This window comes from Alexandromys fortis, unplaced genomic scaffold (genome assembly GCF_014885135.2).
Source record: "Alexandromys fortis isolate MF-2015 unplaced genomic scaffold, M_Fortis_MF-2015_v1.1 scaffold_158, whole genome shotgun sequence".
NCBI lineage: Eukaryota > Metazoa > Chordata > Mammalia > Rodentia > Cricetidae > Alexandromys > Alexandromys fortis.
The window spans coordinates 3,875,535-3,892,489 of NW_026068039.1; the positions used below are offsets into that span (position 1 = coordinate 3,875,535).

The 16,955-nt window shown below is 49.6% G+C and overlaps 2 protein-coding genes across 4 annotated transcripts in view; one reads left to right on the plus strand and one right to left on the minus strand.

The window, feature by feature from the left end:
- Positions 1 to 16,955, plus strand: part of Mgll (monoglyceride lipase) — a 101,978-nt gene that overhangs the window by 16,692 nt on the left and 68,331 nt on the right. The window lies entirely within an intron of this gene.
- Positions 3,475 to 5,004, minus strand: LOC126515642 (guanine nucleotide-binding protein G(I)/G(S)/G(O) subunit gamma-2-like). Its single transcript, XM_050165469.1, has one exon. The coding sequence runs from the start codon at positions 4,719 to 4,721 to the stop codon at positions 4,506 to 4,508; it is 216 nt and encodes a 71-aa protein (XP_050021426.1). The 5' UTR covers positions 4,722 to 5,004; the 3' UTR covers positions 3,475 to 4,505.

A 16,955-nucleotide genomic window follows, 5' to 3' on the forward strand; every position in this document is an offset into this window, starting at 1 on the left:
CAGAGTTCGGTTCCCAGCACCCACCCCGGGCAGTGCACAACCACCTGTAACTCTGAAGTGATCACAGGATCTCATGTCCTCTGCAAACACCACACTGGCATGCACCTGCCGTCGTCCCCTCTCACTAAGAGCCTAGACGTTGGATGAACCTGGCCATAAACAGCATTCTCCTGCCGTATTGCAGTGCCAGACCAAAATACAACCGACAGTGGGCATCTTAGAGGCTGAGAGACGGTGTTGCTGTGGTGATGGTTCATCACATGGACTAGACAAAACAGAGGCGGGGGCCCTCCAAGTGATTGAGCCTCCAGTTCTCCTTTTTGCCCTGCCTCACACAGCTCTCTCTGTTCAAAAGCTACCCCATGTGTGTGTGTCGCCCCTTTCCTGTGTAGTACATGTCCCATACGCATATCCTGTGTAGTACATGTCTCATACACATATCCTGTGTAGTCCATGTCTCATACACATATCCTGTGTAGTACATGTCTCATACGCATATCCTGTGTAGTACATGTCTCATACACATATCCTGTGTAGTACATGTCTCATACACATATCCTGTGTAGTCCATGTCTCATACACATATCCTGTGTAGTACATGTCCCATACGCATATCCTGTGTAGTACATGTCTCATACACATATCCTGTGTAGTACATGTCTCATACACATATCCTGTGTAGTCCATGTCTCATACACATATCCTGTGTAGTCCATGTCTCATACACATATCCTGTGTAGTACATGTCCCATACGCATATCCTGTGTAGTCCATGTCTCATACACATATCCTGTGTAGTACGAGTATCTCAGATGCATCACACGTCAGCTGTGGTTTGCTGTGAGGTTGGCTGGTGTCTGGGGAAAATGAGGTACAGGTGGGCCAGGGCACCCCTCATTCCTAGCCTGGAGATGGGCAGATGCAAGGGCGAGGATGGCCCCCATCCTCCTGCCATGCAGCAAGAAAAGCCCTCGGCTTGGGAAGGAGCTGCTCGGTCCCAACACCTGGCCTCTGGCTATCCTTTTTCGGGATCCTAGGACAGCTGTGAAGCTCTTCATTAATGCACCACGTGATTTCCCACAGACCATTAGTGATTTCCCAGAAGGCCAGTTCCCAGTATTGATCTGGATGCGGCTCCGAGGAGCCCTTTGGCATCGGATCCTTACTGGAGCCAGCCAGAGCCCTGGTGAGCCCTCTGAAGAGATTCCACATGCTAATGAGGGGTCTGGTCTCCTAGCCCAAATCAGTGCAGAGCCACCTTCTAAAAAGACAGACCACTTCAGGAGGTTGCATCCCCAAAACACACCTAATGGGTTTGAGGCAGGAGACGCCTGATAGTGAAAGAGTAATAATTTCCAGACAAGTTTCTAAGCTGGCTTATGGAAGGCAATTACCCATCTCCCTTCACGGGAACTGACGTGTTTTCTGCACCTCTCAGAGACTACAGGAGGAAAGAAATGTGGAGAGGACAATTAGGCTTAATGAGGGAACCCGGATGTCAGCTCCTCTGCATATTATAGCACTGGGGCCCCAGCACTCTCGGGCTGCTCACTGCCTAGTGCGGTTTACTGCAGTGACTAGGTGGACCCCGAAGGGAGGGAAAGAAAATCAAAACTAGTATGTAAATCAAAACTAGCCCCCTTGAACCAGACAGCCCTTCACTGCCGCAGAAATCACTTCTGTGTCACTTCTTTAAACTCCGGTGTCCCCACTACTCCTGAGGGACAGACACAATGTCCCTGTGTCCTGATGCACTCAGCTTGTCAGCTCTCCTCTCCCCTGCTGCAGGGTCCCACACAGGGAGATCTTTATCCAACTCAAGCGTGTTCTCGGAGCCTAAACCTGTTCCTGATCAAAGTCCTCAGTGGCTCATTTCCCCCTCTTCCAGTTACAGGAAGTCAGGGCCTCGAGCATGCTCGGCAAAGGCACCACCAAGGAGCCACATCCCTAGCCCTTCAGCCAGTTTTTATTAGCAAAGAAACAAAGGACTGAGAGCTGTCCAGTTTGGGCGGGTGACATGTATGTCTGTTCATTGTGTCAGGTCGCAGTTGTAGCCAGAGTAGCCTTCTGGTCACTTGCCTGAGGCTTCATTTCCACTGGGAGGAATATATATATATATACACACACATTTATACATAATTGAAAAATGTATTTGCCATATTATAATACATATTGTACTTAAGACATGTTATATATGTTTGCATTTTTGTCTTTTTAAGAAGAAACAGTTGCTTCAGAAAACCTTGCCTGTGTAGTACATATCTCATACACACATTCAAACTTTGTAATACCACCTTTTTTAATTAGCTGCAGGAGTCTATGGCTATAGCTCATCCTGCAGTATTGCATGCCACAGACCTTATTAAACAGAGGCTTGTCTTGGCTCATGGCTCCAGTCCAAGGGTCAAGGGCTACATCTGCTGCTGGCTTTGGGTCAGAGCCAGGGAGCACCCGTGTCTCTGGTCTCTCCTTATAGGGTTTCTAAGCTTTGGTAATCCCACCTCATTGGCCCTAGCTAACCTAATGGTCTCCTGCCTCAAACTGATCACCAGCATCGAGCTGTGTCCACCCTTCCAGTCAGTCTGTCACCGTGGAGATGAAACTCCCAGAACTTTTCGTGGGGGAACACAGCACACACATCTACTCACCCCAGATAGGGATCCCATGACAGACCAAAGTACACATGCCACAAAAGTCCACTTTGATGAATCAGTGAGTTCTCTTGGGGTTGCTTACAGGGATATGGGTGAGGGGTTACAGCCGCAGCAGAAACAAAGACAGCTGCATCACCAAAAGCATGGGTGGCAGCTCACAGAGCTGGGAACCTGGAGCGTGCTGCATAGCCTGCAGAGTGTCCTGGTGCCTCATTAGGCCTGAACCTCACCCAGGCGACTTGGCTGGTTTCTGCTTCTTCCGGGCAGCTGGTCTGGTCTCAGGAGTCTTTGCAGCTTTTCTCTCCTGAGAGTCTTCAGTGCAGCTCAGCTTCTGTCCATCTGAGAGGCACTCTTAGCTGTTAGTGCCTACTCTGACAGGGAGGAGCCTAGTGAATCTTGTCAGTTTCAGGGACTTCCTGAAGCTGTTTTAAGTTGTTTACCTTCTTTCTTAAGGAGCTTACTGCAGGGTGGAATGTTTACACACCAGATCAAGGAGATAAATCTGACTCCAAGCATAGTACCAGGGTCCCTCCCCTGTCCTTCTCTTCCCTTGCCCATGTTCTCCTATGCTCTCCTCTCCTCTTCATCAACTGAGGCCAACCAGGGTCTTACGAGCTCCAGTTCCTTGGGGCTTTCTTATTAGCTGCAGATCTCAGGCCCTCTGGGTGAAGCCATGCTATCACTGGTTCCCAGATCCAGTGTGGGTAACCTCCACCCCCACACTTGACAGTGGTTTGCACTGGAACAGATAAAGAGGTGGTCAGGGCAGTTGCACAGGAAGACATGTTACCACATGTGATCAGCATGAGAGCTGCTTCCTCTGGCTCAGGAAGACTAGCAGATGGGGCCAGGGCTTCATCAACAGGGACACAGTGGTTGCCAGCTTCACTGTGTGTCTCCTGTCTTGTAGTTCCCAATGCAGTGTATGCTGTCACCCCTCATGCCATATGTGTGGCAAGGAGTGGGGAAGTAGGTGATCCCGGGTACACTAGCCCCTCCACACCTGAGGAATCTCACTAGCGAGCTTTGCTTTTGTTAAGGACTAGCAAGTTGGCATTGTAGCAAAAAGACATTTAGGACGTAGCAGCTCCAGTGAGATGGAGGTGAACTCTTTTTTTTTTTTCACAACACATGATTTACATTTACTTGCAGAATCAAAACTATTATATACAAATATTAGGAACAGTGGTAAGAGAACACAGACAGCCGGCATTGTGTGTGTGTGTGTGTGTGTGCATTCTTTTTATTATTATTATTCTCGTGGAGACAGACTATGGGGAACATCTTTCTAAACATCACAGCTATTCACTTATCCTTAGAGTTCACTTTAACACATAAACCTAGACTTATCTCCACAATATTCCAATCGGGAGGGGTAGAGAAAGAGAAAGGGAAGGAAAAGAACAAGGCACGAAGGACTAAACATGGATGCCATTAAGTAGAACTGTGGCTACATGAGACAGCAGTTTATCAGAGGGCATCTAAAGACAATTCTCATTCCCAGAAGGTCAGTCATATCTCAGCTCAAGACACTGGCTTTAATTTTTTTTTTAAATATGAAGCAGAAATGTAAGATCTTAAAGGGATAGCAGGAAAGAAGTGACACCGATTTTGTTTTTTATACATTGCCCTCCTCCAGACAGGTCTGCAGGGTCAGATCTCTAAAGCTGGGTGTGGAATTGGCTTCCATTCTCACAAGGGGACAATTCTTTAGACATGCACAGCCTGGAGTGTCCAGGATGGTTCTCCTTCCTCTCTTTAAATGCTGCAGACCAGAAAGGCGCCCACTTTGCTAGAAACTCTACATCAATGTCCCTGGAGCCCGGCGGTCTTCATCTTCCTCTCAGAGACTTAAAGGATAGCGCAGAAGAACTTCTTCTCCCGAAAGGGGTTTTCTGAGGCCAGGACTGGGGTCAGCAGTGGGTCTTCCTTGGCGTGTGCCTCACAGTAGGCCATCAAGTCTGCAGCCGCCTTGGACACCTTTATCCTGTCGATGTTGGCTTCCATCTTCAGCTGCTCCACCAGTTTCCTGGCTTGTGCTATGCTAGCGGTGTTGTTACTGGCCATCGAGGAGCTGGATAGGGTTATCAGACACTCTAGTCAACTTTCAAGGCCGGAGGTTCACTGGCAGATCTGACTTGCTTGGCTCCGGAAGCTTGGTTAGAGAGCAGCTTCTTCTGGCGGAGCTGATGGGTCTGGAGGTGAACTCTTAAAGCTGATAAGATAGCACTGTCCCAGTCTCCCTCCACTGTGTTGGTCATTCCTTAGGATATGACCCAGTGACCAAAGCTGCTCTTAACTGGCAAAAGTAATGAACAGGTCTGAGGCAGCGTGCAAGCAAGGGTTGTGGAGACTTTGCTTTTCCTCGGCTCACATCCCATTGGCAGCACATTGATTCACTTAGTAAACACCAAAGGCATTCCTTTGCAGTCCCTCTGGGGTGGGCAGGCTGTGTGATATGGCGGTTAGGCGGGACAGCAGCCATGAGACAAGGCGGAGCTCACTATGGATTTGATCATTCCTCCACCCTCACTGATTTGCCTCACTGTGGGAAGGGCTCGAGGCCTAGACCTGTGGACACAGACCACACATTTACATCCCTCAGACTCTACTCACCCTGAGGGAGTCAGGCCAGGGGCAGGGAGCCATGGGTGTGGGCAAGAACCAGGCAAATCTCTCAGGTCCTGTGGCAAAGCAGTCAAAGCACCAAGTCAAGGCCAGGCAGCTCCAGGTTCTGATTCCAACTCCTGTGCCTTATTGTCCACCATGAGGTGATGCAGCCAGGGCTGGCGCTGTGCCATTTGATTTTTCAGACTCTAAAGCTGTGTAGTAAATAAACCCTTTTCTTCCTAAGTCACCTTAGTCAGGCACCGCACAGTGTGTGCCCACAGGATCGGGCATATCTTCTGGGATGATGTGTTTATTTAAGATGATGATGCTCCCTTGGTTTTCTTTCCCCTCTGGCTTTTGCAGAGCTTGTGGTGCCTGGCAATTGCACTGTACAGTCTATGATGTCCCAAGAACTTGCCGAATGAGTCTGTAGACTTGGGGGCAGCTGGCAGGAGGCTCCCCCTGGCCCTGAGGTGCTTAGTCCACCATGGGAATTTCTGGTCCTCCACATCTTGCCTCCGGCCTGCTCTGTCCCCTCTGGTGCCCTCCAGCAAGGACACATTGCTCTCTGTCTTTGCTTGTTGTGGACCACAAGCCTCCTCCATCCTCCTCTCAGGGTCTCAATGGCCGAGGAACCCAGGATGGCAAGTGGCGGGACCTTCTAAGATGGGCGCTTCAGTGTAGGTGAGGGTGGAAGGGCAAGCGGCAAAGCCAGAGCATAGCCAAGTGCCAGCCGTGCCGGGCTGTCTGCTGAGTAGAGAGCTGGAGCAGTGGGAGTCCGGGTTTGAGGGGAAGAAGCAGGAAAGGGTCAGAGTTAGGAGGCTGCTGTGTGCTCTGGTCAGAAGGGATGCACGAGCTGTGTGGACTCGGGGAAGAGCTTTGTGGGGAGGAAGCCCTGAGCTTCGAGTGTCCAGACTGGGATCTCAAGAGCTCGGGACTTGGGGTTCAAGTTGAAACAGAGAGCTAAAAGCCCAAAACGGGATCCAAAGATGCACACCATCCATTCCAGGGCAGCCCAAGACAGGATTCAAAGAGACACACTGTCCATAGCAGGGCAGCCCAAGAGTTCATTGTGGGTATCACGCTGATGCAGACCTGGGAACATGTCCAGGCCTGACATTCTATCTAAATCTACACTTTCTTCACTTGAACTCCGCTGGGAAAGAGGTTTCTCCGAACCTGATGAAATCAGTCAACGAGCACTCCGAGCAGCTGCTCTAGGACTAGTATTGTCCTATACGGGGAAGTGAGGATTGAGGAAGAAGAACATGGAACGGGCAGGGTAGGGGGCGGGGGACAACGGGTACTAACAAGCCCAGGAGCATGGGGACCCAGAGACGAGAGTCTGGGTAAATCTGGGTGAGATGGAAGGGGGTGTTGTTGCCCAGAGCCCTGGGTATTGCTCTTTTGAGTGGATGCTCACCGGGCATAGGAAAGAGGGCACCTGAGGCCAAGGCCAGGGATACACAGCATAATGCAATGCTAGATAGCATGACCCAGAAGACTCCTGCATCCCAACCTCTCTGTGGCACTGTCCTTATGAGGGGCAGCTATCAGAGCAGAAGGTCTGGTGTCGGTCTGGTGTCACTGGGCATTGATGCTGTGAGTCGAGGCGTCCTCACCCCAGCACGCAGCAGAGCAAATCGGTGCTCCTTAGAAAGCAGTTTGTCCGGATCCGGTAACACAGACCATTCCGCTAGACCGCACCTGTCTGAAAGCAATGGGAGGATACTGGCATTTATTTGGGAAGAACAGAACACTGCAGTGGAACCATGTGTGTCTTCCAGGAGGGAGGGACAGGGGACATTTTTAAAGATAAGAATGAGGGTTGCTTTAGATATTTTAAAGGAGTAATCCTTGGTCACAATGACAATACCCATGTGGCACCAGCCCCAGGTTGAACAAACAGTGGCTAGGCAGAAACCCTTGAAGAAATCCTTTCTGCATGAGGCTGCTCAGTCCACTGTACAAGCTTGTGGCTCCGGCAGAGTCTTTTGGGGTGGGCATTATCAGGCACGGTGTTAAGAAACTTCCTAGGTTTCTGCCCTAATTTTTAATACAAGCAAGCACGTTCATTTTGATTCCTCCATGTTAAGCATGTCCCAACCTTGTCGCCATCACCAGGAGGCACAAAACCGTCTAAAACCATGGGACCTGTGTTTCACCCAGCTGGGCATGGTCCATGCATTCTGAGAAGGGAGGATGGAGAGAGAAATCGTAGAAGATTCCTACAGAGTGAATACATGACCCAAAGCACGTTAAAAGGAAGCTGGCTGTAACGTCCCTTGTGATAAGTCCCTGGGTGTGGAAATTTTAAATGCATGTGGCCCTAAACATGTTATTATCTACCTATATATGTAGGGGACACTTTGAAGAAAAGCGGAAAAATGATTAATCATCACAGAAGACGGACCCTGGCTGCTCCAGGTGGAGACCAAGAGGCATGAGCCTCTGTTGTTCCCTCAGCTGACGTGGAGGGTGGTATTCACTGCGTCATGGCCATTCAAGCAGGATAGCAGGACTGTTTGTACCTTTTGCTATTTATGGCTGGTTCACATTGAGAAATCACACAGGCCTGCCAGTCTATGTAACATTGGCCTGTGTGGATTTGGAGATAAGGGTTGTGAACACATTGATTCTCTTAGGCTATATATGGAATTTGAATTGGGCCTGGTGGTACAATCCTGTAAGCCCAGTTACCTGGGAGGCTGAGGCAGGAAGATCATGAAGTCAAGATCTGGTTGGACTATGGAATGAGTTCAAGGCCATCCTGGACAACTTAGTCTCAGAAAGTAAACAGAACTGGAAATGTAGCTCAGTGGTAGAGCATGTGCCGGCATACATAAGACCCTCGGTTCATCTTCTTTGCTATCAGAGGGGGGAAAAAAAGAATTTTGATACCCTAATGTTATTTTTCCTACTCTGAAATGTGTTAGGGTATTTGTAAAGTTTTAGGTATGTAAATAAGGAAATACAGCTTGAAGAAAAGAATTGTGCTAAATATCCATCTTTTAAAGAATGTTTTATTTAATGTGTATGAGTGTTTGCCTGCATGCATGTGTGTACCACATGTACAGTGCCTGCAGAGGCTAAAAAAGGGTATTAGATCCTCTAGAGCTGGAGTTACAGATGACTGTGAGCCACCATGTGGGTGCTGGGAACCCAAGCCCCCTGCAAGAGCAGCAGGTGCTCTTAACCACTGAGCTGGCTCTGCAGTCCGGAAAACTCCATCTTTTTTTTTTTTAGATTTATTTATTTATTATGTATACAACATTCTGCCTCCATGTATGCCCACACGCCAGAGGAGGGTGCTAGATCTCATTACAGATGGTTGTGAGCCAACATGTGGTTGCTGGGAATTGAACTCAGGACCTCTGGAAAAGCAGACAGTGCTCTTACCCACTGAGCCATTTCTCCAGCCCCAAACTCCATCTTTTTGCTCTAGGTTCTTGCCCCCACGATAATCCCAAAGATGCAATGATAGCCTCAAATCATCATGATCAAATTAATTAAAGCAAGCTTTGTTTATTCGTGTACACAGGCTGCTTCCACCTAAGATGGGGTTCAAGAGGTCAGCACTAGATGTGAGGAAGACAAGGTTTTAATAGCTCAGGGATGGGGAGATTCCAAATATGGGGGTGTTACCAGACAAATATGTGGGGTTACAAGAGCAAAATATAACACCCTTGCTGGTCATAACAAGGTAGCCATAACAACAAATGGTTATAATAATCTTTGAAATAAAAATAGGGATGCAAGATGGTTATAACAACTTTTTGAAACAAGAACATGGTTGCCATTTCCTGGAATAGGCTGCACAGAACCATTTGTTGTTAAGGTTATAGGTACGGCATAGCCCAGTCCTTGAGAAACAGGTTTAATAATAAATAGGAATGAATCTAGATTGTCTTTACTATAAGATGGCTTTCCAGCCTAAGATGGAGGCAGGCTGTTCCATGACCTACCCTAACTTTCCAACTCAGGAAGCACGCTGTGCAAAATAATTCTGGAGCAGTCAAGATAAAATACTACTTGGGAGACAACATGCTCTTGGGCACCGTGGGGATTTCCTTTGCTTCCAGAAGGTCAGGCTAGAGGCTGTACCTGGGTCTTCCCCAGGGCAGCCGTGCGTAATGGAGGAACCTGTGAGGAGGGCTCATCAGGGACCAGGGTGATTGTTCCAAGATCCTAGTGGGGAGCCACCCTGGAACTGGTGCTCCACAAGGAAGTAGGGATCAGACCAGAGTCGATGGGGAGATGGTGTTGATAGGTCCTGCAGCCAATGGCGGCAGGAATGAGTCCCTTGCCTGGGGACTGTATGGTCTGGTGTGGTCTCTGCTACTCTGCTTGCAGGCATACCGACTGACTGCAGGCCTCCTGTGGCTAGTTCTAGAGAGCTGGGGGTGGGGGCATCAGCTTTTCAGAACCTGCAAGCTCAGCAGGCTAGATTAGGCAGGCAGACTACGGTGGGGGAGAGTTAAATGTTCATTGAGAGACGCTGGCAGCATGCTAGGTCATGTGGTAAAATGCATCGAGCTGCCGGGCACCTCAGCCTGCTGAATGCTGAATCTGCCTTTGCTCGTTCATATGGAAGCACATCCTTGCAGTGGCTTGTAATTTTCTAGTTGAATGACTTCGGGGTGGGCCCACTTTGGAATGTAATTACCCGTGCGCTGGAAGCTGTCCTGAAGTCCATGCTCAGAGGAATGGACAATGCCAGACATTGTGACAGTCACCAAGGGCTCGTTACCTGCAGCCCGCAGCTGGTGTGAATATAGTGTGATGGCATTCTTACATTCCGAAGGCCTAGGAATTGGGGAAAACTGCAGCTTTTTAGTGAATGTCCTAGCAAAATACAACTGGATTCGTTGTGTGCTAGAAGTGGATGCTCTAAGCAATGATAACTTAGTCCTAGGGGGGATTGTAATTTGGAGCTGCTTAAAAGTGGCCGTTTCAAAGGTGGACCCAGTGTGGCTGTTTAGGGCACAGCACTGCAAAGGGCTCCTAGGCTGTCTGGGTTTGGTAGGAAAGGGAGCTGTGGTTGCCTAGTGATGTCTGCTCCAAGTTAAAGAGGCTGTAAGTGATTAGTGATATCTGCTCTGAGTGATTTAGTGATATGTCTGCTCTGAGCGATTAGTGATGTCTGCTCTGAGCGATTAGTGATGTCTGTTCTGAGTGATTTAGTGATGTCTGTTCTGAGTTCAAGAGCCTGTGGTTAGTGATGCCTGCTCTGGGGGCTCATGCATCACATCTCAGTAATCTAGCATTTTCTAGGCCTCCCAGGTCCCTGATGCTGTGCTAGGGGCTTTCTCCAATGTTCTCTCCTTTGTTCCCAGAGGCAGCAACTCTGGAAATAAGTAATGGTGCTGTTTCCACAGGAAAATGTTCATGGAACAATGTGAAGGAATTGAAAGCAGGAGGCAAAAATGAAGCACACAACATAATTACAATTAATTACATGGTGATTTCTACTTATGACTATATAATTGAATCATAAAAACAAATTTAAATATATGTAGCAAGGAAGAAGCTGGAAGGAAGTCGATCTAGATGCTCACAGTGCTTAGCTTTTCTTTCCTTTATGTCTGTCTTTATTTTTCTGCAATGACCCACATTCCTTTTTCAAGCATGCATAAATTAAGTGTGAGTGGGTGTGTGCATTTAAAAAAATATTACATATTTGGGGATTTTGTGGCATTTTTTTTACTTCATAAATTCATAGGAGACATTAATTACTCCTCCTGACTTAAATTTGAAATAGCTATTAAGGGCTGCTCCAAACTGCTGTTTTATTTGGGGCTGAGATCTGGACAGCGGCTTTTGCCATGGCCTCCTCCAGTTCTAATGCCTTGACCTCAAAGAGTGAGCAAAAGGTGAGAGTTCACTGGGAATCCAAAGGCACCTGCTGTGGTTTGAATATATGTCCCCGAAGAAGGGAAGGCTTCCTCCGCTCTTCTCAGCCCCTCTATGGGAGCTGCTGGGTTGGTGGTCAGAGGTCTTCTGGGCCAAGGGCATGCCCTTGAAGAATCCTGGGACTCCAGCTCTCCCTTTCCCTCTTTTGTTCATGGCCGCGAGGTAAATTTGAAATGCCTTTGCCCATTTGTCTCCTGCCCATGACATGTTGTTGCTGGCTAAAAGCGGTGGGGCTGTGGCGAGCCAAAATGACGTAAGTCGATTACCTCAGGCATGTGTCACAGCACCGGGAGGCTTACTCAACATCAGAGCCTCAAAGAGGGGCATTGGGCCGAAGATGGCAGTGTTTGCTTATGACATAATCTCATTTGAAGACATTTAGAAACTTCCAGTAACTTCCAGCAGAACTCAGGAGGCTTGGCTTCCGTGGAGCAGGAACACGCTGTCAGGAAGCAGGGAAAGAACACCTGCCATCTCAAGGACCCCGCGGTTCCTAGTCTGTCTCAGTATTCTGCTGCAGAATGCTGGAGCCTGGATATTTTGTAATGGAAGGAGGTTTGCTTCAGCTCATCGCTGTGGGGATCCAGGAGCACAGGACTGACTTCTCCTCGGCACTGTGGCCTCAGAGGAATCATGCCTTTTATGGAGCTTTAGGGGAACAAACCTTATTTAAAGCTTATTCAAGCCTATGGGATTCCTAATGGGGAAATGAACTGAGCCCATGGAGGCCCAAACCCTGTAGCTGGTATATACTTAAGCATTTAACACGGTATCATTTTAAAACTGGAATTATATTTGTTATAACACAGACACACGTGGATTTCTAATGTTTTAATAATAATTGTGGTTTATTAAGAGCCAAGCCATCTGCGTTTCTGAATCACCCCCTTGGTGCCACCATGCCTGGTCTGGTTGACCTTTGTGTCCCCTCCAGACACCACAGGGTGCAGATGAAGGCTTAGGTAACCTGCACTGAGGGAAGCTGGGCATCCAGTCAGGTGGAGGTCACCTGGAACACTGGTTGCCTTGCTTCTTAGATGAGAGCTGCCAGAGCTAGCATGTTGCAGAGTCCCACCTGGCTCACATTACAGCCCACACAAGTGCCTAAAACTGGACCCGCAGGTGTAGATTTCTGTGGCGAGGAAACTAGATGAATATATGGCGATTTAGTGAGTGGCTTCCAGAGCCTCGTACAGCAAAGGGGAGGGACACACTCTTCTTTGCCCTTGACAAAAATAAATAAATAAGTAAGTAAATAAAGCAATTGTAGCATAAGGAATTTCTCTAAAAAGTGAGGAAGGAGACTCTGCTAGTCTCTTGAGTTTCAAGTTGACCCAAGTAGTTAAGTGTACTGTTCCCTGGTCTTAAAGGAGTCTACAGTGGTGTCATCCGTCAGACCAGCAGAAGGCACCTAGCCCATGTGTCAGAACTGTGCTTGCTTCATGTAGCAATAATCAGGAGAGGCCCAGGAGCTCCCAGTTTCAGTATGAAGGGGAAAGAGGGCAGAGAGGAGGCAGGCATTCTTAGCGCTCTAGCACCATGGATAGACTCTTCTAGAATTTCAGTGATTCCAGGGAGGCTCATAGGGACCAGCCCAGCCCAGAAGGTAGGGTACATGTCAACCTCCCCTTGCCTTCTCCTTCTGGTAACACTTATGGGGACCAGTGTGTGCACATCTGAGGGAGCAGAGGGGAGCCACACTTTGTGCTAGGTTATCCTCTGCTGACTGTTGGGAACTGGGGAGACGGCTGGAGATACATGGGGACCTCATCTGCACTCTCCAGTAGACAGGGCACAGCAGGAGAATGGAGCCTCACACAGCTATGGCTGCGAACCCCAAGGTCGCTATCAATGCCAATGTAGATAGAGGGGGGCAATGTACATGGTTAGCAGGATGCTGCCTGCTAGTGCCATTGTCAGGGTGACAATGTCTTCCTCAGTGACCTTTGCTGACTTCCCTGCCTTGGACCCTCCTCAGTCTTCTGTTTCAGTGTTGGGTGGCAGTTGAGAGTGCACAGCTTGGGTGGATAGGAGTACTAGAGGCAGAAACATCGAGGCCAGGCTGCTGCGGGTCTCAAGTGCTCTGTTTTGAAAGTGTATTAAGTGGCGGAAAGCTTTCAGAAAACTGGCTGTGGTTCTGCTATCATTGCAATCTTGTTTTCTTCTTGAAAAACGCCTCTGCTTTTTAGTAAGAAATGAAGGTTGGGTTTCAATCGGATGATTCATGTAATTCCTGTCGTGTTTGCAAAATCTCAGGCCTCCCTTCCAGCCCTCAAGGCCTCTGCCTTTCTTTGTTCCAGCCCCCGTCTCCACACAGCTTCACACTTGCCTTGAATGCCCCAGTGCTGGTGGTTCCCACCTGCACGCTTTCCCTGTTCAGTTTCTCTATAGAAGTGTCTGTCTGTGTGGTAAACAGGGTCATCTGTAGGTGACAGGAGGCATTTGGGGCAAGATGGGCTGAAGGAACTGGGTCCTTTTTTGCATAGTTAAGTAAATAGCAGTAGGAGATACCGCTAGGACTTGAGCAGATGCTCTGAGAGTTCTGCCCATTCGTCCTTCCTTCCTTCCTTCCTTCCTTCCTTCCTTCCTTCCTTCCTTCCTTCCTTCCTTCCTTCTTTCCACTGTCCTTCTTTGTATACCTGGTCATCCATCCATTTGTCCACCCATCCATCTCTTCATCCACCCACATTTATGGCTCAGAGGCCATGCTCCTGGGTATGGGATACCAAGATGAGTCTGTGGAGTGTGGTCTTTCTCCTCAAGGAACAAAGGATCTGCTTATACCAGGTCCTGACTGATGCTGGATGACCCAAATAAAGACAGAGTTTTTAAGGCCCCTGAAGGGAGTGATCATCCAGTGTGGGAAGCTACTGAGGACTTTTATGTTCATAGGGTTAGAGGTCAGCTCACACCAGGTTGGAGGGCATAGATCGAGTTGGTGCAGGGAAAAACAGATGTATGTCTTGAGTGGTTGGAGGACAGGGTGGGAAAGGGGAGAGCAGGGACAGGAGGCCAGAGGAATAAGTGGTCAGACTGGAGTAGGGTGAGCTTTGTAGCCCGACCTGGTCACCCACCATGACATGACATCTTCTTGTGATTCATTTATATGGTGTTCAGGAGGGCAGACTTGCAGCCAAGGCCTGGACAGGTGCCAAGGGAAGTGGTCAAGTGCCTCCCGCCTCCCCTGGCGTCCCATATCCTCAACAAAGGACCAGAGCTGAGCATCAGCAGAGCTGTTCGTGCAGACAAGGCAGGACCCACAGCAACAAAATTTAGATTGCAGAAGAGACTATGTCCAAAGCCTATTGACTATATGAGCTCAAGCAAGCTCTTTGGTTAGACTCTTTGAACCTCATTCCCCCCATCTGCAGAATGGAGATTAAAACCTCATGTGGTGGGCTTTCCTTTTCTTTTTTGAGGGCTCAACGAATCAACTCACAATGATATTCTTAGACCAGTACCCATCCAGACAAGTGGCAGCTGTCAGTATGGCTGTCTTACAGACCTATCCCTTCTCTCCCGTCATCACGCCGGGCTCCTCAACCCGTGGTCTCACCCCTTAGTGAGATCACTGGTACTTATCCGGGTAGCAGAGGCCAAGTTTATTTCCATTTCCTCTAGATTGTGTGGCCCTTGGCAGGTGCGGACCTGTCCTGATCCCCTGCCCTGTTTCTACTGGGAAGGCCTGCCAGAGGCATGGAGGCGCTCAAGCCTCCTGGAACTCCAAGGAGGGAACAGGAGTTAAATTTGGATTTCGGCAGAGTCCGGAAGGAGTCCGGCTCACTCTCACAGTCCCACCTGAGGACCAGAGACGCATCTTTTACGTGTTGTATAGCTGTTAGATTGGGAAGCTGCAGCTTAAGAGGTGAATGATGAAGCGAGCAGTTGAGTGAATGGGGTGCTAGGGAACCCACAGGAAGGAAGAGCACACATCACCCTCCTCAGGGGAAGCCCTGGCGGGGTGGGGCAGGCGCTGGTGTCTGTGCGTCCCTCTGCCTGCCGGCTCCCTCCTGACAAATGAGCAGAGAGTCTCTCCCATCCTACTGTTTTTCCCCTTGTCCTGGAGCACACGTGTGGGCGGGATGGAGCCAAGTCTCCCCACCTAGTGCTAGGAGGGCATCAGGCCTTGCTCCACAGACAGGCAGAGCAGGTGAAGCAGGGCCCACCCAGTCCAAAGTCCTGTGGGGAACAGGAAGGAGGGCCCTGGTTCTCTCAGCCTGGGCTCGGTGTCCCCAGGTGACTGTGGTTGCTGCCTGTTGCCTGACTTCCCAGGGGTCTTGCTCGGGCTCCTGGAGCAGGTGGCTGGTGAGGAAGGATAAGACTGTGACAAGTCTTATGGTCACAGGTTGTTTCTCTTGTCACCGAGGGGTAGGGGAGGCAGAGGAGATGCTTCAAAGGCAGAGGGTACTCAGAGTCTTTGGGCGCTTTTCTGGGCCTGTCTTAATTAGGGTTGCTACTGCTGTGAAAAAAACACCATGATCAAAAGCAAGTTGGCGAGGAAAGGGTTTATAAAGACAGATGTGCATCCTGAATCACACAGTCCACTGAGGGAAGCCAGGGCAGGGACTCAGAGTGGGTGGGGACCTGGAGAGAGGAGCTGGAGCAGGAGCCATGGAGAAGTGCTGCTTAGTGGCTTGTTCATGGTGACTGGCTCGGCCTGTTTTCTTGTGAACCTAGGACCACAAGCCTGAGGTGACGCTACCTACAAAGGTCTGGGCCCTTCTGCATCACTCAGAAAATGCCCTATGGGCTTGCCTACATCCTGCTTCTATGGAGGCAGTGTCTTAGCTGAGGCTCTTTCCGCTCCGATGACTGTAGCTTGTATCAAGTTGACAGAAAAGTAGCCAGCACAAGGCCCTTATCTCCTTCCACCTCAAAAACTCAGGGATTCCCTTGTCACAGGTGTAGAAAGCAAGGTCTTTGGAGGCCTAGGAGTATGCTGTGGAGAGCCCTGAACTTGAGTCTAGGTTTTTATACCTCATGTAGGCTGCACATCTACGTCTCCTTTACCAGCAGCGCCATCTGAGGTGTGTGGTGGTGGGCTCATGTCTGCTTCACAAGACTCAGCAAGACTAGACCACCTGAACCCTTAGGAAGGGGCAAGTTCACTGTGCTTGGGAGGAAGAGCCTTGCCACCCAGTGAGGGCTCACTCATTCTGACAAGCTTTGAGCCTCTGGCTCCTTTATCTCAGGTTCCAAATGGTTTCCAGGGTGGCCCCTCCTCGCGGGGCTGTGTGCCAGGCAGGCCATCTGCTTCTGAGGCCTGCTGCCCCTCCCACAGCCACTGCCTTCCCCCTGAACGCCTGGCTCCCGTCTGGCTGCAGCCGTAGGGAAGTTCCAGGGGAAAGATCTATGCGGCCTCTTCTGCAACCTAAATTTTGTTGCTGTGGGTCCTGCCTTGTCTGCACAAACAGCTCTGCTGATGCTCAGCTATGGTCCTTTGTTGAGGATATGGGATGCCAGGGGAGGCGGGACGGCCCTGGACTGCTTCCCTTGGCACCTGTTCAGAGCTTGGCTGCATCAGCTCCCTGACAAGCATCCTCCTGGCTCCTGGCTCCATGAGGCACAGCAGCCCCAAGAGCTTAGGACAGAAGTCATATCAGGTCACTACCCTGCTTGGTACCATTTCTCTTAGAGAAGCTTCCCAGCTCCCCCAAGTTGCCCACACCTTGGAGCCCCTCCTTTCTCCGTCACCACCACCAAGCAATGCCTGGATGCTGTTAGGCATCCTTCCTGTGCCTGAATTTCGTGCACCTGTCCCTGTAATCGGAGTGCTCT

Bases quoted from the DNA above. Each gene is read 5' to 3' on its own strand.
- LOC126515642 (XM_050165469.1), bottom strand. From the start codon at position 4,721: ATGGCCAGTAACAACACCGCTAGCATAGCACAAGCCAGGAAACTGGTG.